The sequence below is a fragment of the Larimichthys crocea genome, chromosome II (genome assembly GCF_000972845.2).
Source record: "Larimichthys crocea isolate SSNF chromosome II, L_crocea_2.0, whole genome shotgun sequence".
NCBI classification, from domain to species: Eukaryota; Metazoa; Chordata; class Actinopteri; family Sciaenidae; genus Larimichthys; species Larimichthys crocea.
Window position 1 is genome coordinate 2,304,746 of NC_040012.1, and position 26,132 is coordinate 2,330,877.

General features: G+C 43.9%; 1 protein-coding gene across 7 annotated transcripts in view; it reads left to right on the plus strand.

Annotated features, from left to right (window-relative positions):
* LOC104932573 (rho GTPase-activating protein 12) overlaps positions 1-26,132 on the plus strand; it is a 49,252-nt gene that overhangs the window by 6,145 nt on the left and 16,975 nt on the right. For all 7 annotated transcript variants that reach the window (XM_010747835.3, XM_019264901.2, XM_010747839.3 and 4 more), the window contains exon 2: positions 2,479-3,253. In XM_010747835.3, the coding sequence (XP_010746137.3) occupies positions 2,552-3,253 (702 nt within the window). In that variant the 5' untranslated portion in view covers positions 2,479-2,551. The remainder of the gene's footprint in view (positions 1-2,478; positions 3,254-26,132) is intronic.

Consider the following 26,132-nt stretch of genomic DNA (forward strand, 5'->3'; position numbering starts at 1 on the left):
TGTATTTATGGAAACATTTGAGAAGAGAAATTGGCAACGCAGTAACAGAATTTTGATTCATATTTGATCGTCTCCCTGGTTTGACAGTTTGATCGGAGTTTCGTGAGCCTGGTGTGTTTTGAGCTGGATGAACTCACTGAGAAAAACGTGCCAATCGGAGGTTAGTCACACTACTTTATCGTCTGTTTTACTCTAAATGGGAACACAGTTTACAAAATGAACATCATGCTGTGAAGAAGCGATCGAGATGATAAACTCATGAGGAAACTGTTTGCCGAGGTCATAAATCAAGTCAGAATAGGCTCGAGTCTTTCCAGCCAAACAGCACGGAGCTAACCCGAGGCGGTGTATGACAAGATGGCAGTGTGTCACACTCCTGCCCACAGGCGAACCGTGAGCTTTAAAAGAAACATTTTCTGTGCTTTGGCCTCAGTTTTAGTCTTTATTTGCTCCTTTGATTCTTATTATTGAACTCAAGTTTGCCCTCAGATAAGATGTTCCCTTTACACAAAGGTTTGGCTCCGTTTTTTTGAGTTATGATCATTTTTGAAATTACTTTTAGAGACACTTCAGAGCTCACGTTGCTCAAGGTGTGCTGGAGCCTCACCTCATGTTGTAAGAGTGTGTGTGTGTACACATGTGACTTCAGCAGGAAACTATGTGTGTGATTCGACTAATCTCAGCGCTCAACATGCCTCTGTCGCTGCTTCGCTGGCCGTCCGTTAGCAGACGGACAAACACGGTAAAGACAAAGTAGTGGAAGAAGACCATGTGAGTCACATTACCGTCTGCCCTCCTTCTGTCTGAAGCTGCACACACAGTCTCCGAAGAGGATTAAAAGCTCCTCAGTTTGTGTCTCATTCATTTGTTTTGATTGGGTTAGCTGAGTATTCGGCTTTAAAGGACACAAAGTGTTTGTTGTAGTGTGTGTTGTGTAAGTGGACAGGGAAGGACGAGGCATCTTTTCTGACTTCTAGATGCATCACCAGGGTTCGGTCGTCTTGGTTAGGCGAGGAACTCTGAGATTATTTGACTCTTTATAGCTTTTAATCTCATCCTTACTCTCTTAGATTAATCTTTGAGGGCTTTATCACAGCTTTTTAGACATGGTATTAGGGCTGCACGATATGGCCTGTAACCAATATCTCAATATTTTTAAGCTATATCGCGATACACGATATATATCTCGATATTTTTGTTGTTGTTGTTTTGTATTGTTTATTTCTAATAAATAATAATGTCATTATTACCTTGATAGCATTGTAATTGCTCAGAATCAATGTAGAACAGTAGATTTACACTTGCTGTATGAGACACACCTCTTTTTATAGCATTTTAACACTTATCATATTTTTTTATGAATTTTTAATATATTTCATAATGTACATATGAGCACTGAAGCAGTGCAGGATCATACTTGGCTTATGAGACACACTTTTTTAAATCAAATTTTAACCATTCTTCATATTTTATAAATAAACCTTTAATACATTTAACATCCACGTCTTATTTTGAAAATCGGAAGTGTCCACACGCTGCAGTAAGCTAGCGCTGACTTTCCCAGTTTTCTCAAAGTATTTGACATAAAGTCGCAATAAAGGCGCACTTGAAAATATTGGAGCAGCTGACGTGACCACGCGAAAACGAGAGACGGCTGGCGTGACCGCAGTTGTTTTTCTTCGGAACCAAGTCGTCCGTCTCCATCTTCAATTAACTCGCTCGGGCTCTTCACTTCTCTCCTCACCTGATACAAAAAGTACGCATGCGCGCAGGGGATTTTTCTGGGTGGGCGGGGCAGTGTGCTGCGTGCTGTGAGCAGCACCAGGAGTGACACAGGCAAAACTCCGGAGAATTAAATGCCGACGGCTTAAAACATTTACGTGACAAGTACTCGATGGTCGCGATATAGTCATTTCATACATCTCACGTAGAACAAGCCGCGATATATCGAGTATATTCGATATATCGCCCACCCCTACATGGTATTGACTTTTTTTCTTGGATTTTATAGTTTAAAGTTTAGTTTTTAGTCTGACTTATGCTGCTGGTTCTTCTTTCAAGTCTACAGAAACTGCTGTCCTTGCAGCTTTCTTTGTGCTGAAGGAGTTCCCCAGTGTTAAGTTCGTGTTCCCAGAGGAATGTATTTATTTATTAAAATATGTTTAATAAATGGAAAGTCGACTTAATGAACAGCCTGTCAACATCCTTGTGAATCAGCTTTATTGCTAAGTAGGTTTTCCCCTGAAAAGAACTTGTCCTGGTGTTTCTGGTGCATAACAAACATGAAGTACTGAAAAATATAAATAAATGAACTTGTTTTAAAATGATGACGTAGCAAATGTCCTTGAGGACTTTGACTACACCCAAGGAACAGTTATTGAGGTCCATTTATTGATCAAATCATGATTGCAGAACATAAAACAGAAATTGTGTTTTTATGTATCGGGTACTTACTTGTCCTCACTGTCTTCCCTCCAGCTCTGCTCAGGAAGCCATGCTAATAAACATCTTCCTCTCGCGGTGAGCTGCCTCGCTGACAGTCATAGGCACCATGGCGGAGCTGCCTATTGCTCCGGGCGATGTCTACATCGAGGTGGAGTACGACTATGAATACAAGGCCAAGGACCGCCTCATCGTCATCCGCCAGGGAGAATGCTACATGCTGGTCAAGAAAACAAACGAGGACTGGTGGCAGGTTAGGAAGGAAGAAGGGACTAAAGCTTTCTACGTACCTGCTCAGTATGTCCGCGAGGTCCGCAAAGCCCTCATGCCACCTCCGAAACCTCTCCCGCATCCTCCTGTTGCCACTGGAAACACACCTCCACAAGGTGGGGCCGCCATCTGGGTAAAGCCAACCAGTCTGGATTTGGGACTGCATGAACGGTCCGCCGAGAACCTCCACAGACACGAGTCCAAAAACCGGCGCTCACCCTCAGCACAAACTGCCTCGTCCGGGCACCACTACAGTCCCCCCATTCATCGCAGGGACAGCAACCACCACCACCCCCCCAGCAGCCCCACCGACCACGAGCGAGCTCTGGCCGAAATCCTCGTCCAGGGCGGAGCTTCCCAACAGGACCCCAAAGGGAGGTCCAGCACTCTGCCGCGCACCCGAGCTCGATCCCCGGACCTGGCCAGAGCACCGCTGGACGTGGACAGCACCCGACACTGTGACTCTGCGGGCGAAGAGAGGCGCACCAACGACTCGGAGTCTGGAGACGAGCTGAGCAGCAGCTCCACCGAACATCTCCAGGTAAAGACGAATTTAAAGATTATTTCCTGCTGAGTCCAGGATGTGAACTGTCGGAGGCTTTTCAAAATAAAACTCAAGAGGCCAGGAGAGCTAATATATAATGCAGGCATCATGAGAGTCTGGGGAACAGATTACGCCCTCTGCAGCCATTTTCTGATGTCCGACCATTGTTGATATTGTCAACAGCTGTTTTAGTAAGCAACCTGTGCTAACAGTGATTGTCCCTGTCTTCCTGTTTGGCTCTCTTGGTGCCTGTGTTTAACAGGGACAGGCTCCAATTTGTCATTTTAAAAGTGTCACAGCCGGCTTTGTGCTGTCACCTCTGCTTATTTTTCCCATGTTAATATTTAAACCTCTCCCTTGGTTCCTTTTCTTCTGTTGGACACGTTCAGGTGATCTGATCTCTCGACCTAGTTCAGAAAGTTTTGTTGAATGATTTGTCACCGCAGGCCCGAAGCCACCGAGCTGCAGACAAATGCAGCGTCAGTGAGATGGGGCAGCTGATTACTGGTGAGCCCCGGTCGCTCACTGGGATTGTTTGTTCCTGAAATCATTAGCTCGGTCTGCTGCTGAACAAAAGCCAGTGAGGAAAATAGAAACCGGGTCTGTGTGGTGCTGCCACTGGGTGTAGACCCCCTTTTTTTTTTGTGAACAGAAAGGAGTTGTGTTCAAGTTACATAGAGTAGTGCTTGGACAGTTTGTGGAGTTTTGACCTGAATACCAGCACTAATATGACATAAATATCAAATCTGCCACGGTACCATGAGAAAGAAGAAGGAACTGTTTCTTTGAAAAGTGACTCGATGCTCGACAGATTTATAGCAGCTACATTTTTCAAATGTAATTTGAGTGTCGATGTCACACTTTGACCAGTTTGCTGGTGAGCAAGCGTGCAGCTCTTTACATTCATCCTTCTTCTTCTTCTTTTAAAGGTCCAGTGTGTAACTTTTTGTGTTTTTACACCTCAGAAAATGAGCTTTTTATATCTACAGATGCTGTGGGTTTCTTCTTCAGGAAGGAGAAGGTGAATAAGCAGGTTTGCAATTAGTAACTACACCGATAAATCCCACACATCGCTCATTTTAATGTATTATAACTACTATAAAATGTACATTCTCACACAGTTTGTAACAATCATACAAAATAAACCCACACACACTTCATTAGGTACACTTGTACAATCCAATATGATCCGATACAACAGCTCTGACTTTTATGAAGCTTGTAATGTTTCAGCTTTCAGACTTCTCACAAAATGTAGCTTTTGTTGTCATTACATGACTCCTGACACGTGTCAGTTAGTTTGTCTTTGCTCACACGAACACTGAGCCCTGATTTCACACAGTGGCGTAACCGCTCACTCAGGATGACGTGTGCGTTTTTTTTTTTTTAAAGGTTATCTAAAAGCGAGCATATACAATTTCAAAGTGCGTACATGCTCTGAAAGCAGTCGGTCCACAATGGAGTTCCTTCCTTCCTCTGCCATTCAAACTTCAGGAGAAAAAGGTCAAAGCGGTCGAGCTGGTTTCGGTAACGTCGACAGCCGGTCCAGCTTTGTCTGAGAGCGAACGCTCTGTGATTTTTCTCATTCTGTGTCTGCGAGTGCAAATATGACATCACACTAAACCTCTGCCTTTAGTTCACGTGTTTGTAATCTCACACAGAAACAGGAAGCACTTCTGTTTCATTGGGTACTTTCTTCAGTATTTCCCCTCATCAGGACGTGATTATTCCTGAGGTGAGTGATTGATTGTTTGGTCAGGTGGACGCACAGGTTCCCCACACAAGCCTCGTGATGAGAGACCGTCCCAGTTTCGATGGGTTGCGTTTGTTTTTCCTCCGTCCTGACAGCATGCTGCTGGTGACAACAGCTCAGGTGTGAGTCAGGGCTTCCTGAAATATATACAAACCACGCCCCTCTCTCCTGTCTCGTATTTCTCTTCTCACGGCTTTTCCTCTTCAAGCAGGCGGAGGATGAATGACTATAAAACAATGCAGCAGTGTAAAAGCAGACAGCAGAGCTGTGTGTTTTTGTTTTCAGCTGCATGCGAAGGCTCCTTTACTGGCAGCTCCTTCTGATAAACTCGCTCATGAGTGTGCCAGGCTCTTATCTTGCAACACTGGACCTGACACTTTGTCGCCACTTCAGTGACAAGTCAACTTTCAACAGCCACTCTTTTGTCATGCTCCAGGCTTCAGTTTTCTCTGTGGGACTGTGATCATCATCATCATCATCATCCATTTGTCATCAGCTGAGTCTCCGGTTTTTAAGAAAGTTTGGGATTTTTTTGCATGTCGTCTTTGTGTGGTCAGAATATTACCAAGGTCCCAAGATGATCATTCATCTTCTTGGTGGTTTGCTCACTGAATTTTGATGAAGAAGACGGTGAAGTTTCAGGACATTTTCCACCTAGAGTCAATGAAATTACCATAATCCGTCGATGTCCTCGTGCGGTCAAAGTAAATCCATGCAAGTTCAACTTTTGGCCTCGACAGTGCTGACCTTTGAGGGAGAGCAGAGAGCTTGAGAGTCAGATAACAAGCCGGCTAGTTCAGTTCGGCTTCACTTGAATGAAATTGTGCACAATTCATATCCATTTGTTGGCGCCAGTGAACGGCACAAACATGCATGAGCGTCACTGTATCCTGTGTGACCGGGCCTTAAATCTAAGTTCTTCTTGTGTTTTTGTCCTGAATGAGACTGGCTTGTACAAGATGCCACAGTGGCTACAGGGACAAAGTTAATGCGAGCTCAACACATCCTCATTTCTCTCAGACAACAACTGCTGCAGGGAGTGTTGTTGTAGTTTATGCTGGTCAGGTTTTAGCTGAAGTTTGTAGATGGTTTAAGTTCACTGGTCTTTCAGTTTGCAAAGATAAAGACAGCGGCTCGGTTAAACCTCAAACACGATCATGGTACGCAGCATTTTTTACCGCCTATAGCATCCAGAAGGCACATAGTTCAGATCCAAGGTAATAAAAGAACAGAGCTGTCCCAGTATTAATATTGAGTTGGAAAATGTTGAAGTTCCCGACTGAGATATCACTTGATACTTGCATACATACAGTATGCTTTAAAGCCCGTGGCCACGGTGGATTGGACATTGAATCCACTGAAGCGAATGCTTCCCTCCAGCAACTGAGTATAATGGCTGTCAAGGTCTCAGTGTGTTTTAATTTGCTGCTTCACTGCATCGCCTCATCCATTCTGCTTTCCATCACCCCTCCTTCCTCCAGGATCATAATAAGAAACACTCGGTGTGCCGCCTACTGTACGTGACCCTCACACGATTAGCTTTGGAAATGAACAATCAGCGTTTTAGTCGCACTGTCAAACATTTCTGAATATTTCCTCTTATCACGTGATGGCACGCCTTCATCTTTTGGTCCTGCAGCTGTTGCAGTATATGAGGAGAAATTTACAGGGGAAGTATAAAAACATCTGGCTTTGCAAAGAGAATATTCAAAACAGACAAAACAGCTGGAGAAAACAGAGAATAACACAGGTCCAGAATCCAAGGCACCACCTAAAGTTGGCTTATATACCATATATTGAACAAACTGGACAATCTGTTGGAAGGGTTTAGTTGTGGTAAGTTCAGTTTAACAGACATCATAATGCAGTATTTGTCAAACTTTGTAATTCTTTGTAGTTACACACATAAAAACGATGTCTTGGTACCTTGATTGTCCATATTAGTGTTATAGATTAGGTTATTTTCCTCATTATTAACCTTCTTTTGTTGTGCTGCAGTGTATCTCTGTATGTTTCCAAGGTGTCTGCCGCTCAATACAACACAATCAAAACGTTTTCAGATTTAAGGAGAAACAGAAGAATCGTTATGTCTGTTTAATATCTACAGATGCTGTAGATCCTCCTACGGAGTCTAGAGAGACAAACCAAAACTGTCTCTAGATCAAGTGGAAACCTGCACAGCTGGGAAATGAAGCCAATGCATTAGTGTTACAGGTACAGGTCGTTACAGGTGGCTTGTTTGAGCAACCAGGCTTCATTCGGCCCACCTCAGGTCTGATCAGGCAATTTTTAGATTAGCAAGGAGACGGGAGAGGCAGGACAGCCAACAGGGCGAGATTTTGTGCTTCAGAAACCTGTGGGTGACGTCACACATACGTCATCCATTCTTTAGGCTGTCGTTGCTCTAGATAGGGCCTTCATACGGGGTTTTAATTCAGCGACTACACTGCTAGATGCCACGATACCCCTGGTACCCACGGTACCCACGGTGCTAAATCGTAACGCTTCCTACTATACTAGAAATTCTACCCGACGGGTACTGCCGTGGATCACTATACTACCGGTGCCAGTTTCCGCTACATAGCGGCCGCCTCTACGATCCTCCCGGCTTCGCTTCAAACAAACAACAAGCTAAAGTTCTGTCTCTCCATGGCAGAAGCACCAGGCCCGAGCGGCGAGTCTGCCGCGGCGTCAACGTCAGTGGCTCCACTAATTTTGCTAAAAAAAACAAACAAACTTGTTGTTTCAGTCTAATTCTTACTTCACCAGTATTATGTTTATCAAACACCAAACAACATTATAAGTATTTAATAAGTATTTATAACTTGTACAAAGGCCGCAGTATCGTGATAATACCTGGAACCGTGATACTTTGTCTGGTATTGTATCGCGGTTACTCATTTTGGTATCGTGACAGCTCTAGATGCCGCTAAACTCTGCACACCAGAATCATCTGCTTTCTGTCTCAGTGTCTCACTTTGCAAACTAACAGGCTCTTCAGACTTCGCCCCTCCATGCACCTCATCACCATCGCTCAAACCCTGCAGACTCCCATCGTTTTCTCTATGACAGCTGCAATCAACTAATGACTCTCAGCCGGATGATTGACTGGAGGAAGCACTTCCTCATTTGTTTGATTACCCAGTGTGGCAGGAAGTTGATTTGGCAAGCGTGTGTCTTCACGCCGTCACACCTTGCTGTACTTTTAAAGCGGCCGAACACGCCCGTGCACCAAAACGCATAAAAATAAGTCATTCATTAATCCAGTGGTCTTTCGCAAGAACGCCCCTTTCTGTTCAGTTACGCAAAGACACACACACACTCTGCGATCTATTAATGGGAGCCAGACCATCTGCAGCTACTGTTAATTCTCTTTCTGTGCCTTTTTAATAAAAAGGCTTATTATATCACATGCTGGCAGGGAGAGTCCGAGCTCACTGGAGATGCTAAATCATCATGTTTTCACGCTGAGGACCCCCTGATGGATTCATAATAAACAACGGGCCTAATTTGTGATGAATTGTTATAAAGCAAGGATTAATTACAGTGTTTTTTTTTGGTTTTACATGCTTACCTGCAGCTTGAACAATTTGCTCAAGGCCGCTCTGAACTGTTGACAGAAGGGGAGTGACGCTGAGAATAAAATAAGCAATCCACGTTTTTTCCCAGGCTCGCTGCTCTTTACTGTCTCTCTGCGCATATGCTTTGTTTTATTATGTTTTCATGTTTTTATACTCTTTCTTTTTTCCGTCTTATCTTCCTCCGTCGGGTTTCCTGACAGATTGTTTGTAGATTACAGCCGGCGACCTTCTGTCACGAATCCACTTCTCTCACATCTGGGTCACGATTCAGCCAACCAGTGACTGACATGCTGTGTTTATTAAGGGTGCAGCTAATGATTACTTTAACAGTTATTAATCTGTGGCATATTATCGTGATTTATCGATTGTTAAACTGTCCAAAACTCAAAGAAAGTCGACGAACCTGGAAACTTTTTTTGTTTAAAAATGGTTTAAATCATCGGCTCCACTGTTAGCTGACTTAATCCTGCAGCTGTCTCTGCGTTGACAAGTAAAGACTAAATCTTCGGTGAGACAATTGTGCTGTTTCTATTGTGGATTCTGATGTATTCTGGGATTTGCGCCCCCAAAACGACTTCACAGATGTCTCATTTCAGGAAAAATCACCGCCAGCCAACGGCCGTTCATTTGGGAATAAGCGAGTCTCTTCAGCTGAGCGCCTCAGACTGTGGTAGTGTCAGCTTTAGTGCTCATCGCCAATTTTATGAAGCAGCCCTGAGGGGTTTGTAGTACTGTTCTCAACCTGGGACACACAAACACACAAAGCTCGAGGCAGTCTGACAGCTGACCCACTCCTTTGCACTCTGTGTGTGTGTGTGTGTGTCTGGCTCTTGTGTAACTGGGGACTAAGACGGCCAAGTGTGACACCCTCACTTTGTCTTTTTCTTTCATTCTCTGCTTTGTTGTCTGCCTTCATTTCAGGCTGACCTGCTCATCTTCCAGCTCTGGCCTAACTGAACTTGTTCATGTAATGTTGTCTCTCCATAGCACTGCAAAGAATCACTCAGCCTGCACTAAAGTTTTAAAAAGAGGTGGCAAATGCAGCAAGATTCCACATATTTTGAGCTATGGCTGTGTGATATGGATAAAATCTTCAGTAGTTTCATGTGTCACCGTATTTCATTTGATAAATTGCAAACGCTCAGGTTGTTTACTTCATCACGTCGATGAAAAATGTTGTAGATCCAGAATCCTGCTCATCGATTCGCAGTGCTGCCTGCAGTTCTTGCATACTTTGCTCTAAATGGTGAAATAAAATCTGATCTCTGAATGACTTTCAGATATTTTCTACATGGATGAAGGCACACCACCTCCAGCTGAACTTCTTAAAAACTGAACTGCTGCTCCTCCCATCCTAAAACTATTCACCATGACATCAGCATCAAAATTGACTCCCTATGTCTCGCCTCCTACCAGGGTAGAGAGAAACTAACCTTCTCTGAACATGTTGCTTTAGGCCTTACCTAACTCAATGTGCCACCCAGCTCCTGATACAGGCTGTGGACTCGATTACTGTAATGCCCTCCTGACGGGCCTCCCAGGCTGCATGGTGAAATCTCTCCAGATGATCCAGAACACGGCGGTGTGCCTGGTCTTCAATCAAACCCAAAAGGTCACACGTCACCCCGCTGCTCATCGAGCTCCACGGGTGCACTAACATGTCCATGTCGCTCTCTACCTTGATTGTTTCCCTTTTTTCCGCTTCAGTCGCTTTAGATAAAATGGCTAAATATGAATTTCTATCATTTGCTTACCTCTGTTTAGGGCGTCTGCAGATCCGATATCGAGGCTCTCGTCTTCCAAAACATCTCATGTGAAAGAGATAACTGTGGTGTCTGCTGCGATCCACTGTGTCTAAATAAATGTAGCTCAAAAGTGTGTATAATGTGGATCAGTTACATGACGACTGGTACCCGATCCACACCCAGAGGTGTTGTTATCCAGTCGTTTGACACCACCGAAATTCATTTACATATCAAGAATAGTGTGGGAGCTGTAGCCAGTATGTGAAGATGTGCAGCTGTTGCATTAATATTGAGATCAACTTTTATCCGGGAGATGCTGAACGTGATTTTTAACGCAGCATAACGTAGACTGATGAAAGTTAGACTCCTGATGAGCAGGAAGGTTTGAAAAAACCCGACTGTCGGCGATATAATGAATATCCTGGGTGGTGATTACAGAGGATGATCCAGTGTGCAGGGTAACTCTGCCCTGTATGACTTCTTTGATTAGAGACAAAGAAGTATGTGTGTGAGGGGGGCAGGGGCCACAGTGTTCCTCACTTTATGGAGCTTTTCTTTTAATCCCTCTGGGAGCTTCAATTGGATATCTGTGTGTGTGTGTGTGTGTGGGGCGTTATGGCATTAGGGGAGGGCAGGTCAAGCAGCGTGGCAGCTGAGAGCGAGCGAGCATCACTGAGCTCTCTCTCTCTTTCTGTTTATGTAAGTACGTGTGAGTGAATAACAGTCAGTGTGTGCAGGGCCGCACGGTGACATTATCTGGTTTGTCACAGTGACATGTCAGTCAGGGAGAGAGGTTGTGAGGTTGCCGTGTTTCTCCGCATCATCGCTGCCCTCGTCAGCACCGCCGGTTGCAAGACTTATTCCTCCTCGTCCTCCACCTCCGCGGCAGCCACAGGACAGCATGTACCCAGATGAGAACGAGACGGTAAGGCGGCTTCTTTATCTGTGCATGTGCGCTGCCGGCGTCCAGAGCTCGTTCATGCAACTACGTGCATGTTTTTTTTGCCAAGTCAGCACAACCCTCCACATAACTCTATTGTGTCTGCACGGTGACTACCAGCCCTGCAACACATGCCAGCCGGCTGCATTTTGTCGCACTCTTTAAATGAAGTGGTTTAAATTTCATGTTCTGATCCCAGTCATGCACGCAGAGAGAGTCACCGCCTAACGCTCTCAGTCATACACGCACTCAGCAGAGATTTGTATTTCTGTCCCTGCCTCTCACTCATACACAGCTGATCTTGCAGCTTTCCTTTCAGCGCACGCTTTGTGTTTATTATCCATCAGTCGAGCGCGAGAGCTCGCAGTGATCCATAACATCGATTGTTTGAATCCCGGCTACTTCTGCAGCCAGAAGGGCACAGACACGGGGAGGTGGGTAGAGTCAGTCACTCCGAGATGTTTCTGAACTGATGATGGCACGAGGCAGGACGGCTAAGAGGACGCGCTGAGTGCTTGCCATGCTTCATTACATAAGCGCCGGCTACGTAACATTTGTTTGGACAGCTGGCTGGTGAGAGACGAGCTCGGGGCGGCGGTGATGATGATGGGAGAGAGGCGGGGTGGGAGACAGGAAACAATACACTGTGATGTTTGTCTGGATTTTAGATATCATATACAGCTAGAATGAGCTGAGAGCACGGAGCGGAGAATATTTTACAAAGAATGTGTTTTAATTTTTAAAACCACGAAGAACTGGATGTAAACTTTAGTCTTTGTTGGTTCTATTGTTTTAAAATCTGAGTTTAGTGGCAGCCTGAAGGCATAAACTGCTCAGTTTAATCAGCTTCAATAAATATTGTGTCTCAATATCTTTAGTGGATGTCTTTCTTTCGTGAAACGGAAGAAAAATTGTCAACTAGCATCCTGGGAAACAATCAGCACACACCAATCACCTCTTACAAGATACAGCATCAAATTATTGAAAGAAGCAGCTCCTTTTTTTAACGTAGTTTGTGTGTTTAAACACGACTCTTCGTCTGTGTTACCAGATCAATCCCCTCCAAACCGCCACGTATATCTGAGCAGCCACTTAATGACAGAGAGCCGCTCGCACCGTATAATCTCCTGGTCCAATATAAATAAAGGTTTGCTCGTGGCCCTGCCCATGTGTATTCATGCTCGTCTGGCCGATGACGGCGTGCACTATCATTTCTCACTTTCCTGTAGAAAGGACTGCGTTTGTGCACTTTGCCCCCCAGAGTCAGAGATTATTAACTGGGCAACAAGACTTTTCATAGGTTCAGATGTGAATGTATGCCATCATACAAGATGGATTACATCTTTTAGGTTTTAAACAGCTGTCTTAAGCGGCTCTCTCAGACCGTACTCTTTGGAAAATCTGTGAATTTCAGTGTCTTCACTTTCAAAAAATGTGAAATCGTGAGCTTCAGAGTGTCCAAAACAATGGAACATTAGGTTATTACTGGTGCAGACATGACTGCATACCTTTTTAAGAGTCTCAGGTTTCTCACAGCAAAACTAAACAACGAAAGATTCTGGTACATTTTTCTTCGATTTTGTAACTTCCTTGAAATGAAAAAAAAAAAGAAGACATTTTTTAACACTTGTCTTTGCCAGCATTTTCCGGTTTCCTATTTCCTTTCATACTTTGTAACATCTGTTTGGAAAGACGGCCATCAGCTGGTGTTTTGATAACAGATTCATCTTTGCAGCCATTTATTTTTTAAGCAAATTTTCGGAGACTTGCACCATTTATCTGTCGTCAGTATTTCAGAGTTTGTTTCTCTACTTTTTATTTCCATTTGTGATCGATGAAAGGAATAGTCAGTTGTACCGTTGGCTTATTTATGCACCCCTGTAGCAACTTATGTATTTGAATGTGTGTTAACACGAGACTCGTGTTACATATTTTCTTGTGTACTACTCACTCTCTCTCTAAATACCTTGTTTGTGAACGGTTCCTGCTTTAATCACATCAAACTGATTCCTATCAGACACACGACGTCATCAAACTACGTCTTCTGTTTTGAGGTTTTGATGCGAGAGACCCGATAGCGTCAGACTTTACACACTTTGCTGCCACATTGCTGAACACGTATGGAATGCAGAGATGGGATAGGGACTGTACGTGAGCTGAACTCACAGCATGTCAGGCAGTCCGACTGGTTTAGCCTTCCATTACACAAAGACCTACTTTCTCCCCGGAGCTTACAGTGGCTTTCTTATGGACGTCACATAAGATTTGATGTCAGTGGGTCGCTTCATCTTAAGCATCTTTAACCCTTTCATTGTACATGTAGCTCAATAATGTAGGCTGGCTTGATTGCGATGAGGTCAGAGGTCATGGGATAAAGAAAACAGTAGTAATATGAACTGGTTGGGGATCAGTGGCAGGATGATCCCATCTTAAGCTTTGTTCTAGTTCCCTCAGGTTTAGTGATGTGAGATATTGACACGCCTAGAAAGAACAATTCACATACTGCTTTCAAAGAAATGTCACTGTTTATGTTCTTACAGATATTTTAGACAAAGCAGTGACAGTGCCTGCACATTGTTACATTGTTTCCAGTGTTTTTAATCCATGTATCCTGCTGCTTCACCTGAGGGAGCGGGTGGATGGTCCAGATAGGGTCTTTCCAGCTCGGTAGCCAACACCAGAGTTGACCGTTACTACGCTGAATGATGCAAATGATCTGGTCTCAACATCCAAACAAAGTCAATGGTTTCGTCTGAGCCTTTTCCAGGCCCGAATATTTCTCCATAGCTCAAGGCCTCCTTATTTGGAGTTGAATTGTAAATTAGCAAAGACATGTTTAGGCTGGTGTTAGGATTGTGTGCCGAAACGTTGACTCCCCTTCTATCTTGGTATCTTGGGACGTGGCGTAAGAGTTGGACGGCTCAGCCTTGCACTGCAGAGCTACAAGTTCAAACCAAGCTCTGCAGCGTTTGTCAAGTCATAATCAAGGAGCTGTGCAGCCATGAAGGTCTGCATGCACCCCACACAAGTCTCTGCGAAAGCAAGTAGCTCCCAAATGCCCCGTCGGATTGAATTGCTTTGATGAAACAAAGATTACAGCAGGAGTAGACGGCGGAGGCATGCTGGGAAATTAGCTGCACATTGTCAGCTCTCCGAGGTTTAATGTCAGCCCCTCTCCCGCAGGATAAAAGCTCCTTAACTTCCTGTTTGGACTCGGCCCCTGAGGTAATTCTGTTTCAGATTAGATTAGTAGATTATTCCAGGAGACTCGCCTTCCTGTTTCTCTTCTTCCTCCTTTTTCCTATTTCCTCCTCTGCTGATAATGAACAAAAAGTCTTGAACACATCTCACATTATCCGTGTCAATTTGCGCTGTTGCGGTTATTTGTAAAATGCACTTAAATGTCACGAGCACCCCCTTTGTCTCGTTGAACTGGTTTGACATGAGCAGGTTTTTAGCACTTTGTTCAGGTTTGCTGCATGAGAAGCCAAAGACGTGATGCAGACTTTTGTTCATTTGCATTCAGGACCAGAAATACAGGTTCAGCCTCAGTGAATAGCTGGTATTCTGAATCGCCTTTTTTTTTTTCCTTCTTCTCCCAAGGACAGTTGGATTTTAGCACGGCTGGCTGAATACAAATTCTAATCACACAACTCTTGTTGTTATCTGTCAGTAATACAAACCCTTCTCTGTGCCGGGCCCTTCTGCTCTTTGTACTCTGGCCATTTGTAATTATTAAAGTGCAAAGTGCTGAATCTGATCCTTCTCCTTGCTGCTCTGCTTCACACCGTAATAGAGTAAAATGTATCCGTGATATATCGAGACCGAGAGACTAAATCTTACCAACATGTAAACCCCTGCAGCTCTGCGGCTTTGTGTTTTATCAGCTTTGGTGGAGATAAAATGTGTTCGGGCAGAGAAAGGCCGGAAAAGAACATGGTTCATCCCAACCCAGAGATACCAGAATTTTATTGTATTTTATCATCTGTAACTTCAACTTTCTTGCCCCCAAAGGGAGATTTGTCTTGTAGCAAGGTAAAACATTGAACATACACAAACTAAGGAACAAAAAAACATGATAAAACACGATAAACCTCCCTGTGGTGGTACTTAGATGAGTTAAAAACTCATTATACTATCAAAATACTACTGACATTTTAATGAAAATAAATGAAATCACAAGAATGTCATTCAAACCAGATTAGCAACCAGTTCTTACACAGTTCTGTTCAGGATTTAACAACAATCAACAGTGAGTGATCTTCTTACTAGGAATTAGTCTGCCTCCTGTGTGAGCTGTCTGTAGCTGAGGAACGTCAACCTGTATTTTAACGGTGGTAACTTGGAGAGTGGAGTATTTTCTGAGGTGGTACATAATGTGAAACGTTTGAGAAACACTAGACTAGAGTATATTTAGTCATTGCTGAATGATGATAACTGATGAACATGTCCTAAAACAACGTGAAAAAGAAGAGAAGGCCATAATGAAGTTCACAGCTTGTTGGAATTTCCATGTCATCATGGTTGATGGTGAAAAGTTACACAACAGACAGTCTTACAGGTTTAAAGCAAACCCTGGAAGATTTAATTTGGTTGAGAAGGAAGGCTGAAATTATCACCAAACTGTTTCATTATAGTTTACAGATCAAATCACTCATTCAACCATACTTACTGTAGTTGAGCGCACAGTTTCCCTGCGCGAGGAAGGATTATTACAGACATTTCAGGTGCTTTTAGCATCCAAACAAACTGGATTTGATAATCTACAACCTGTTGTAGCCCAACTGGACGTCGTTGCCGGAGCTTTGCCATTAATTTGGTGAGTAAAACGTGTTCAGAAGTGACAGAACGGACGACCAAAACTACAAGAATAAGACCGGAGTCGTAATAAACTGTCCAGCCTCTACCAAAATTGTCTTTTTACCACCCAGCTAGAGTCTTAGATTGTAACGAATCCTACAAATAATGATGTTTCCCAGACAAAATACTCAAAGTTAGGAGGTCAGAAAGCTCAGGCTGTTTTGAATAATGTGGTCCATTCAGCTTTGTGTCTTTCAAGAAGAAAAACAAGCACTTATCAGATTGTTCTTTAAAATTTGTCTCACTGTCCCGTTGTCATGGAGAACTCTTTATCTCGGCCAGCTAGACAACAACAATCCACATAATGTTTGCTGCTCATCTTTTCAGGTCTGCTGCTCCGTGGACAGATTCTCAGGTTTCGGTTCAGGTTGGAGCACGTCCGGGGGAAATAACTGTGTTTTCTCCGAGCTCCCTGTTGCATTATCAAAACTGCATAATTGCAGCAGAGTTTCCCTTCTGACGCCCTGCCTGCCATATCTGAACGACCTTGCAGGATTTGCATGGTCATTGAAGTAATCACAGCCAGCAGTTTCTATCTCAGGCTCATCTCTCAACATTTTCCATCCAGCTGGTGGATGGAAAGCTGCCAGGAGACGTTATTGAAGACAGGCTACTGCAGCTAACAATGCTTGTGCAATGCAGTTTTCCCCTCTCCTACAACTTCCCCTGTATCCCCACTCATTTCTTTACTTGCATTGATCCAGGGAAGGCTGGCTGAACACACACTTTTTCAGTTTCACATGTAGTTAGCTCCTCCATACAGCTGCTGTGTCTTTTGTCGGTTACCGAGACGCCCAACTGGAACAGCTGGGATGAGGTGTCCCCCCCCCCGTCCCCCTGAGGGCTCCTCATTCACGTACCTAATCGTACAGTCACAGACTCACCTCTTTAGTCTCTGGATGAGTATTAATTATTAACAAAAGACCATGAACTTTCTGCTAGAGAGGTTTTGTTTGCGATAGATATATGACAGGTGAGTGGGAGTGTGTGAGACCTCTTTGTACCCTGTTAGTTTATTGTTCTTTGGTTTGTTGAGACGTGAACACAACCGAAGAATGACGAATCTTACAAGCAGTTCTTACACCAAATATTTACCCCACAAAGTAGAAGACAAATTCTTCTTAACAGTACTGATTAACTCCCTGATTCAAGCACTGTTCCCCCTCATTCCTTGCACATCTCTCTCAGCCTGAGCCCGTAAACTTATTTTAAAAGAAGAAGTTCTGACACGCTACAGGCTGCATGAAGGATCATCCTTAGCCGGCGGGGGTATCGCTTCTTCCTGCGTCCCGTCTTCCTCATACCTGCCCTTTTACTCTCCTCCTCCTCCATAAAGAGGTGCGCTGTTGAGGCATGCGGCTGTAAAGAAAACTGGGACACGTGGACTCTTCTCTGTAGCTGGAGGAGGTGAAAAGTATTTGAGTACACGTATTTCTTTTTCTTTTTTTTCTCACTACATTCTTGAATGTGTGCAGAGACAGGTCCGTGCAGGATTCTCAGATTGAGGATCAAGATCTTGACAGCACTATTGAACTATAGCTTAACCGAGCAGCTGTGGTGAAGGCATTAATGATTATTACTAAATAATAAAATCATCTGTGCGTTGTTGTGCTTTCCTCTTTAAGAGAGAACACAGCAGCGCCGGCCTGTTTTCTACAGGATGCTCTCTGCAACGTGTCGTCGTTTAACTGGGATACATGATGATCAGTGAGGCAGGAAACACAGCCGGCTAACCTACATGGACTGAGGGAGATGAAGATTTATGTAGATCTACCTCAGCACTCCAGAAAACAACAATGAATCTAAGGCTTCCCGTGTAATGGGAGTTTTCATACTGCATAGCTGAATCAGGTTGACCGTGGTTTCAGCTTTGTTGCACCGATTTACTCCAGTTGCACATTATTTCCTCATTATTCACTCGCCAATTACTTTGCACTGTCGTTGACCTTGTGAAAAGACTTTTGGAGAAAATATTTGGGCACATTGTCAAGCTTAATTACACTAAGCTTTTCTAATTGCTGTGTCATTTTCCTGTTGCATGTTGCTGCTGCTGCAGCTCGGCTTTCCTGCATTGCAATTATTGGCCTCTCTTTACTTACTGTGCAACGGTGTGTTTAACTGGCGTTATTGACTTGAAGGCATGTCACGTTCTCCTGGAACTTTAGATTGTCCGACCAACAGTCTGAAACCCAACATATATTCAGTTTACAGTGATTTAAAACAGAGAAAGTGGCTAATCTCTTCATCAGCAGGAATCATTCGGTTTTCAAACTTTTATTTCCAGATTTTTGTCGATAGTCTAATGCGGAAACAACGTCTTATGTGGAAACGCTTGGAGACGGTGAGGGAACCATGTATTATATTTCAATCCATCCCCTGTCGAGCATTTTAGGTCCTTCTCGAGGATCCTGAAGCGTCCCCAGGCTAGATGGGCACCGTCCAGCGGGTTCTGGGTTCTGGCCTGGGCTCTTGTACTAGTTGGACTTGCCCGGAAACATCTCCAAAGGAGGGATCCCAGGGGGCATCCTAATCAGATGCCCAAACCACCTCAGCTGGCTCCTTTCAATGCAAAGTAGCAGCGGCTCCCTCCAATGGCCCGAGTATCTCTAAGGCTGAGCCCGCCACCCGATGGGAGGAAGCTCATTTCACCCGCCTGTGTCCGTGATCTCATTCTGTCGGTCACTACTCATGACCATAGGTGATGGGTGGAACGTAGATGGACTGGAAAATCGAGAGCTTTGCCTTCTGGCTCAGCTTCCTCTGAACTACGACAGTCTGTTCGTCCGCAATACTGCCAACACCACACCAACCCGCCGCTCCGTCTCACGCTCCATTTTCCCATCACTCGTTAACAAGAACTCGCTTAAATGAGTAAATGAGATATTGCTTGGTTACTTGGTTGCTGACAGCTTTTTAGTGACAGCAGTGTGAGGTCATCACAAACTCATGTGGCCCCTTGATTATATCTCAATAGGCAGTACAACAGTACAACGTCATCAGATGCAGTGTTAGTATCTAACTGCTAGATTTTCTAAATGAAAACACAGTCAGCTTAAGATACAACTGGGTCTACCAGCATGAATGTCCTATATAAATGTCAAGCCAGTGACCTAGTTAACCTCAATCAGGCCAGAGATGCCCTGACCTCTTAAAAACAACTCACTATCTGTCCATTTTATGCCAAATTCATGGTTGTTTACCAGATGGGGAACCCAACAACAGCCAAATAAAAATGTTATTTTACCAAATGTGATGCATATTTTTGTGATTTGCCACACGCTGTGGCCTGAACATGAACTAACACTTTCAATGGAAATCTAGCACATTTCTGACTCAAACCAAAGTCTGTGAGGAAGAAGGACGAATCATTCCTCCCAGAATACCATCAGGGTTCGTGCTATTGTGCCACAACTCGAGTAGCTCATTGATCTCACTCGCAGTTATCCCATAATTTCTGGGTTCTGTCGTGATTTTTGCCGTCAGTAAAAGAAAAATGCCACTTGTGTCATGTCTCAGGCATGACTCTCTTTTCCAGCGCCCACTGAGGTCCACTGTTGTGTCTGTGCCACGGATGTATGACGTTTAGTGTTTCCATTATCTGTACAACCCTGTACCTCAGGGTTTGTATACAGACCTCCAGTTAGAGTACAATACTCTTCTTCTTTTTATCTCAGCACTTTCACTCCTCATATCTTAAAATGTTTGCATCTGGCTCAGCATTTCCTTCATCCGATGGTTTGTCACTTGCACTTCAGTGGCAACATTGAGTCATCAAACAGCGTGTAGGCTGTGTTTGATGCACCTCCAAGAGTCTCTGCCCTGCCTCTGTCATAAGCCCCATGCTGCCATTTTAACACATCACCCACATGTTTGACCTCACAGCGGTTATTACTGCTCGAGGGGGAAAAGAATGTGGCTTTTCACAACTCCTGGAGTTCGAAGAAACTGCTGTGGGCGCCAGGCGAAAGCTTTTTTGATATGAGATGTGGGAATAGTGGCTGAGGGTCTGCAGACCTTCAGGGCTCCTTGATATTGTTCCAGGAAGGCCCAAGGAGTGTGATGAATAAGTGATTCCAGTAAGAAAGAGTGACTGGTCTGATTATAGCTGCCTCTTTATTGAAGTCTCCGGGGGTAACAGTTACTTTGATTAAAAACGATTCTTCTGATTAAGTATTGAGTAATTATTTTGTCAGAAGAAGCTTAAATCAATGATGAAAAGATATAGAAATCTGGAATTTATTGCGATACCACATAGTCATGTAGTTTGGTGTTAATCAGAGCACAGCAAACAGCAGAGATTATCTAGTTATCCGGCATTTCCAGCGTATATATTACATCTGACAAGGCTATTGTTTTGTTTGCAGCGTCACATGAAATGTGACGTCACTTTATTCCCACGAAAGGCCGAAGGTATGAGGAAGTCAGGTGAGATGCTGCTGCAGTAACGGGCTTGAGAAATAATGGGGACACTCCGCGCCGTGACTTTGCAAACAACAAAAGGAGGTTAGGAATGTTTCGGGAAGTTTCCTCTCACAGAATGGAAGTTGCCCAAATAAAAGTCGGATTGGATGTTTGTCACCGCTCTGTCTCTTCCTGTAAAGTATTTCATCATTTAAAGTTTTTTTTGGTCTCCTTGTTTAACCCAAAGTCTGTGTGAGGCCTCATTATTATTTGGCTGCGGCATCGAGACAAACATTTAAATCAAAGGTCGCCAGCATACAACCGTTTTCAAAGACGTCTCTCTGCGCGCTGTGGTTCAGCCGGCGGCCTCGCTGAAGGCAAACATGTCGTTTTAAATGAATAAAGTCTACTTAGATTATTTCTGCTCCCCACTGAGCCGCCTTTTATCTCCATCAGTTACACAGTGGCGAGCACAGCGCATCGTGGCTGTGTTGTGTCTCTGTTTGCTCGGTTAATGCGCCTGCAGGCTCATTCATGTCCATGAATGGACGCCCAGCACATTTGGACTGATGGCCTTAAAAGACCTGTGTCTGTGTCTGAAGGAATAATACTCAGTTGTGTTCCTCGGTCCTAACCCATTCAAGTGCGCCCAGCTGGGTCAGGCTTGCTCAACAGTGAAGCTGTGTCTGTTGTAATGTGATCTGACAGGACGAGCGGCGAAGGAAACGAATGTGTTCAACTCCTCAATGCAGCGTTTGGTGCTTTCTAAAAATTCACCGCAAGCTGCAGAGTTGATTTCATTCACTTTGTTAGTTTGGTCGATGAGATTCGTCGTGTTTTGGTGTCAGTGCACTGGTCGGTTAACTCGGCGAGGATGTTGTTGATGTAACTTTGTAGAAAGGGAACGTTCGAGACCGAACAGTCGCGACTAAATTCCCAAATTCAGCCGTCGTAATCCATCCATCCAAGCTCGTCCTCATCAGGGTTGCGCCCGGGTGACTTAAGGCGAAAGGCGAGGTACACCCTGGACGTTGCCAGCTCATCACAGGGCACGTAGAGACAGACAACCATTCACGGTTTAGAGTCACCAGTTAATCTACTAAGTGCATGTCTTTGGGCGTGAGGCGTCAGTGTTAACCACTGCATCACTGTTTTGATTATGAATCATAAGCCATTATGTGTAGAAATCGACAATAAATAATGTTGATGACCTTCAGTTGTGACCCGGCCGTCAATGCCTGCTGATCCATCCAAAGTTCCTCCAAATCTATTTGAATTTCCAGAAAATCGACACCTCAGTCGACCATAAAAATGTTTTTTTGACAAGTTGAATAGGCCGGATTGACTATTTCTCTAGATAAAAACGCCATCAGAATAGTTTGGACCATGTCAGAATCAGAAGTTAAAGCCGACAGCATGTGCCGTATGAATCTGCTGCAGACAGAAGTCTGTTTGGACGACACTCCAGTGGAAACCAGGCTGTGTCCCGCTTGTGTTCTCTAATGTGCCGCTGAATGGGAAATGAACTGAATGTGCTCCCGTCTGCCGCAGAGGGATTACAACATCGCTCGCACGCTGGCGCATGCAGCCATCTGCCTCACCGCCTTTTCAAATCGAATCAGAGGTCCGCTGCATCAAATTAGACTCGCAAAGGTCAAACGGCGTCTGACAGGAAGTTAAATACGTTTCGCTTTCAGAAGCCTCTTGTCACGTCAGACGTGCAGACCTTACCGGACTTGATTGATGGAGCACAATCGGTTATTTCAATGGATTTCTGCCATTAAAATGTAACTAACAGGTTCATTCTTTTAGCTTTAGAGGTGGCAGTGTTCCAGAAAAGAGACCGGACAGACCACATCTTCCCATTTTCCAATTCACAATGGACTTATGGAGACTACTCTGTTGACACTCACTGCTGCCGACAATGAAGAGTAAATGTTTTTCTCTGTGTCAACTCTCACCCCCGTCTGCTGACATTTTCACATTTGTCATTTGTCCATGAAAATACATCCTGGCAGAAAAAAAACATCCGAAAAGTTTGTGGAAGAAAAAATTCATGTTTTCACAAGTAGGCCAATAATTGCAGAGGGGTGACCACGGCTGAAAGTTATATATACACTCAATACCAGACTTTTTTTTTCTGTCTATGACTCAGCAATACCCACAAAAATCCCCTCATAACAGGTTGGATAAGCAGCTCAACCAGAGTTATCCAAAAGTGATGTTTGCCAGATGTTTATGAGGTGAAACTCTCCTGTACTTCATAAGAAAAGTCGTTCTTTCCTATCTTGTCTCATCTCCTCATATTTGTCTCGCGACTCTTCTTCACACTTTTCTCTGCTCACTTTGTCGGAGCTCTTTTTGGTTTTCTAGGTCAGCTTGCTGGCTCTAACTCAGACACTGGACAGCAGCTGTATATCAGTGGGGTTTGTAACCAGCAGGTCACTGGTTGAAATCCCCAAACCAGCTGGGATAAATCTGGGTGAAAAGTAAATAAATAAATGGCATTGAACAGCCAGATTCTCTAATGAGGTTCATCCACAGCAAACAGTAGAACACCATCAGATCTGAGAGAGTAACTTGAGCCACACAAACAAAGATAAACAGGCACCAACAGGACAAACATATCTGGACAGGAGGATGTCGAGACCGAGTCTGGCACTGACAGATATAGGAAGTCTCCATATCTCTGCTTCATATCTTAATCCTCCTTAGCTGTGTTGGTTCAACAGAGCTGGATTGCCACACCACGGCGTCAAGATGTAAACCTCCATCAGTGGCGATTTAGATACTGTCTGAGAGCTTTGTTGTGATGCGGTCTGAGAGCCGAGCAGCACATAGTCTCACTTTAGTCGTTCCAGAATTTTTCCTCGTTTTGGCCCTTTTAAAATACCATTGTAAAGATGCATTTTCTACCTAGCAACAAGGTGACAATGACATTAAATCCTCCTCAGAGCTGATGATTGGAGGAGAAAGCTACCACACATCTTTCTAAATCACGTCCTGTTGCGTTATGTACGTATGTGGTGACCACACCTGTCGCCCCCTTACAAAATACACACACATATATATATACTCTATATATATGTGTGTATATATGACAGGTGACCTCAGCCTCCAACCAACCAGCACTCTGGAGAATAAGCCTCATTAGCTGCGACCAGTCGGGTAGATGAATTAGAGGATTAATCATTTGGTCGAGGCCGTTGGCTCCCTCAGGCTGCTTCACCTCTACGGTAAAAGCAACATCTCCTCCAGCCCCGTTCACATATTTAACTCAGACAGAGTTTTTATTGAAAAAGCGTGTATCACCGTGAGTCACGCTGGCTGCAGAAAGTGTGACTGTGGGTTCAGGCATCATGTCCCGACCTGCTGGGAATAGATGTCGTTTCCTGTGGAGAGAGAGCAGAGCAGCATTCAGACAGCTGCTGTCCCAGACACGCAAGCATATGGACACACACACACACACACACACACACACACACCTGGAACAGTTAATTTCCTCCGACATTCGGGCAGTGTGAACACTAATCAGTCAAAACGATGCGACATGAGACGGATCGCCCTGAAGCAGCTTCTCTGCCTCCTCTTCCTTCACTTCCTTCACTTTCTCTCCCTCCTGCTGTTTTCTTACATTTGACCCATTTGCAGCAGCTCGTGTCGCTACACGAGCAGATCAGAGTCAGATTCAGAACGAGACCGAGGTTTCCTCTGCGGACCTGCTTCTTCTGACTTGACTTCAGCGATGCTACAGTCAGACGGGATTATGTAAAAGAGGGCAGCGTGCATCTCTTCTCTCCGATCTCTGACTCTGTTCCTCCTTTTTTATCAAAATGTGCTTTTTGTTTATTAGGATAAACTATCTTAATATTCAGTATAGAGCACAGGAGAGCTGGTGCATCTGATATTATGGACTTTGGTCCTTTGGAGAAACTTTAATAATCTATCAGGCAGCTCCTGTTCTCAGAAGACTTGTTGAGTTTTATTGTTTCAGAAATGATCTGAGATTAAATGATGATTTCATAGTAGATTAATCGATAATGAAAATCTTTTAAAATACATTAAATCATATATATTAATTTGGCTACTTGTTGCAAATGTTACATCTATAATAGCTACATGTTGTGTAATGTTTAAGTTTTATGGAACTAATCCAGCTCTAGAGCTCTAAAGATTAGCTGATTAATCAATCGGTTGTCTGCTACTGAAGTAGTCGCCAACTATTTTGATAACCGTTAATCATTTAGTAATTTTTTTAAAGAAAAACTATCCAAATTTTCTGCTTTCAGCTACTCACATGTGAATATTTTTGATTCCTGTGTGACAGTAACCTGAATATGTCTGTGGTTGTGGACAAAATAAGACATTTGAGGACGTCACCTTTGGCTTTATGGACCAAACAACTAATCCATAACTTAAAGAAATGCTCGTCAGATTAATCAGTAATGAAGATAATCGTTAGCTGTCACCGTAAATCAGTTGTATCTAACATTTGTGGAGCTTTCATCTTTCTTATAGACACGTGGAAGTGTAACGTGTGTGAGGCTGAGCTGATAGTTACTGTTTCATGATTCCTTATTTAAAAATGAACGTAGCTGCCTGTGACGTGTCCAGCCCGTGCAGCCTGGCTGCTTCCTGCTCGGAGCTCAGACTCACCCCTCTGTGTTTTCCCTGCATTGCATTGTCTCCTGTCAAAATGCAACTGCTGTGCAGTTGTGTAATGGGTGGTGCCAGCGTTTCGAGGCCTGCAGTTTGACTTTCTTATTCATTCCAGTCAGACTTCGTGAGATTACCTCAGACCGGACCGAAGGAGACGTCGGGCTGTTTTCATGGGGGATACTTTTGTTTTTGTCTGTTTGTAGAATTAATTAAATCTTTGACGTATTTATAGGAGATACACTTAAATTAAAAACAGCAGATACAGATCTGGACATTAATCATAATAACAATCACACAGCTTGTAAATTGGATGCTTTTTCGACTGTGTTATAGTATTTGTGATGTAATCTGATCTGGCAAGACAGCCTGGCCATTTTCCATGTACACAACTCCTCTCACAGACAACCTTTCTTCCAGTTTCAATCAGGCTCTGTCACATCTCCACGCCTAGAAATTCATGTAGCACGTAGCACTACGACACCTGTAACCACTTCCCTCACAAATATATAGAAATATCGACACAAGTGAACAAAAATCACATCAAATCAGCTTAAAAGTTACTTTCACTGCATTTCTTCTGGGGTGTTTCTTCTTATACACTGTGTTAAAATGATTGGAGCTGTCTGTAGCAGACAGATTATGATGTATAAGGTGTATTTACACTAGACTGGATCAAATTTTGGACACAAATCAGAAAGTGACTGACTATACGGAAGGAAAAACTCTGAATGTCAGCTACATTTTGAGGAGTTGCCAAAGAGGAAAAAATATTACAAAACATTTCCTACTCATGTTACGCAATTTATGTCATCTGGGAGCCCCCTGGTAACACACACACACACACACACACACACACACACACACTGTGTGACTGAGAGAAACTGCCCTGCAGAGGCACTTTGCCCCGGTGAGACTAAAACCTGACCGAAGGAGGAAG